The sequence below is a fragment of the Eumetopias jubatus genome, unplaced genomic scaffold (genome assembly GCF_037043125.1).
Source record: "Eumetopias jubatus isolate StellerSeaLion01/CBP00866 unplaced genomic scaffold, mEumJub1_p1.0 scaffold_4, whole genome shotgun sequence".
Taxonomy (NCBI): domain Eukaryota; kingdom Metazoa; phylum Chordata; class Mammalia; order Carnivora; family Otariidae; genus Eumetopias; species Eumetopias jubatus.
This window is the reverse complement of record NW_028274810.1, coordinates 73,318,203-73,320,249: the sequence shown is the minus strand read 5'-3', so window position 1 is coordinate 73,320,249 and position 2,047 is coordinate 73,318,203. Positions and strand designations below refer to the sequence as shown.

The 2,047-nt window shown below is 62.3% G+C and overlaps 1 protein-coding gene across 1 annotated transcript; it reads left to right on the top strand.

The window, feature by feature from the left end:
* The first annotated feature begins 232 nt into the window (after nt 1-232).
* TMEM125 (transmembrane protein 125) lies at nt 233-892 on the top strand. The gene has a single exon (XM_028123324.1). It carries the CDS (start codon nt 233-235, stop codon nt 890-892), a length of 660 nt encoding a protein of 219 aa, XP_027979125.1.
* The last annotated feature ends 1,155 nt before the right edge of the window (nt 893-2,047 follow it).

The window sequence follows — 2,047 nt, the reverse complement described above, 5'->3', positions numbered from 1 at the left end:
GCACATTCCCAGGGATCATCCCCCAGGCTCCCAGGAGAGACCATAAAGGGCGAGTGGGCTGGGGAGGTAACAAGTGTGATCCCCCCTGCAGGTGATGGTGACCATACACTGGACTGGGAGAGGAACGGGACTCTGGGCCTCTAGCTGCCAAGCAGGTGGTGGGGGGCTCTAGGCCATGACCCACACCCTCTAGTCCCAACACTGCACTCTGACCTCTACCCCGCCCACCGTCATGTCTGAAGGAGAGGCTCCAGTCCCGCCGGCTGGGGGGCTGCCCCCAGACATGCTGGCAGAGCAGGTAGAGCTGTGGTGGTCCCAGCAGCCGCGGCGCTCCGTGCTCTGCTTCTCTGTGGCCGTGGTCCTGGTGGCGGGCTGTGGGGCGGGAGGCGTGGCACTGCTGTCCTCCACCAGCAGCCGCTCGGGCGAGTGGCGGCTGGCGACAGGTACTGTGCTCTGCCTGCTGGCCCTGCTGGTTCTGGTCAAGCAGCTGATGAGCTCGGCTGTGCAGGACATGAACTGCATACGCCAGCCCCAGCATGTGGCCCTGCTGCGCAGCGGCGGAGGAGCCGATGCCCTTGTGGTGCTGCTCAGTGGCCTGGTGGTGCTGGTCACCGGCCTGACCCTGGCTGGGCTGGCCGCCGCCCCTGCCCCGGCCCGGCCACTGGCCGCTATGCTGTCGGTGGGCATCGGCCTGGCTGCCTCGGGCTCACTTTTGCTGCTGGGCTTGCTGCTCTATCAGGTGGGCGTGCATGGACACCGTCCCCCTCGCCATGCGGCCGCCCCCTCCACCCACAGTGACCGCAGTGGCAACGGCAGCATCTTCAGCATCTCAGGCCGGCTCTCTGCCGGCCAGCGTCACGAGACCACATCCAGCATCGCCAGCCTCATCTGACCAAGTTCCCCTTTTCCGCCACCTGCCTCAGCGGCCACATAGCTGTGCCGGGGTGGGAGCGGGCGTGAATGGGTGTGTGCTTGCACGTACATGTGCAGAAGAGTGTGAGTATGTACGTCTCCCCAGGACTGTCCAACCCTCTGAGGGTTGTGTGACCTGTGCTGTGTGACTACGTGACCCCATGCCACAGGAAGGCGTTGGAGGTGTCTCCTCAGAACTGGGGGTCTGTGACCATGGAATGGTCAGTCTACCTGTCCCTCTCTGGAGTCCCTGAAGATTCTTGGCCCCTATTCCCAACACCCCTCAAATGCCACCCTGCCTTGTGACACCTATCAGGGATTTCCCAGGAGTGACTGTTACCTGCCTAGCCTGGAGACAATCCCGGTGGCTCTTCACTGAGGAGAGTAACTGGTGACAAAGTGGAATGAGCACGGGCTCCACGATGTGCCAGGACTGGACTGGAACCCCTCCCCCCATCTTCCACTCACCAGCTGGGGACCTGGGGCAAGTGACTTGACCTCTCTGAGCCTCAGTTTCTGGAGAGTCACAGTCGTGGTTGTGGAAATTGATCGTGAGGGCCACATGCCATCGGGTATGGAAGGACCGGGCACGTGGCAGGTGTGCAATAAAAGTGGTGGCTGCTGTCATTGTGATTGTCTGTCCCTCGCCATCTCACCTAGAGACCTTCCCTCCCGCTCCCCTTGCCCACCCCCAACAAGTACCCTTCTCCCGGGAACACTGTGCCTCTCTCAAGCTGACAAAAGGTGCCGTGTCCCCAGTCAGGCCTGTAGTTTCTCCTCATTGGTACTGCGGAGGCGAGCTGGGGTGAGCGGATGCTTCCCTTCAGGAAGATGGTAGGTGTCTGGTCCCAGGGGTCGGGGGTGGGGCGGGGTGTAGAGAGGAGTGTGGCCCGAGTACTTCACGTTTGCCTCTGCACTGGTTCAAGATAAAGCCTGAAGCACTGGGGTTTTATCAGCTGGTTTCTCTGGAGGCTGCAGCTCCCTACCCGACCTCTAGGACCAGAACATCTTGACCCCTGTAGTTGCTGCACCAGCCCGTCTTCCTCTGCACCCCACCCCCGCCCGCCCCCCCAGGCATGGGAGGGTTGTGTGAACCCCCACCCTGGGCTGTAAGAGTCACTTCCTGCTTGGGGTC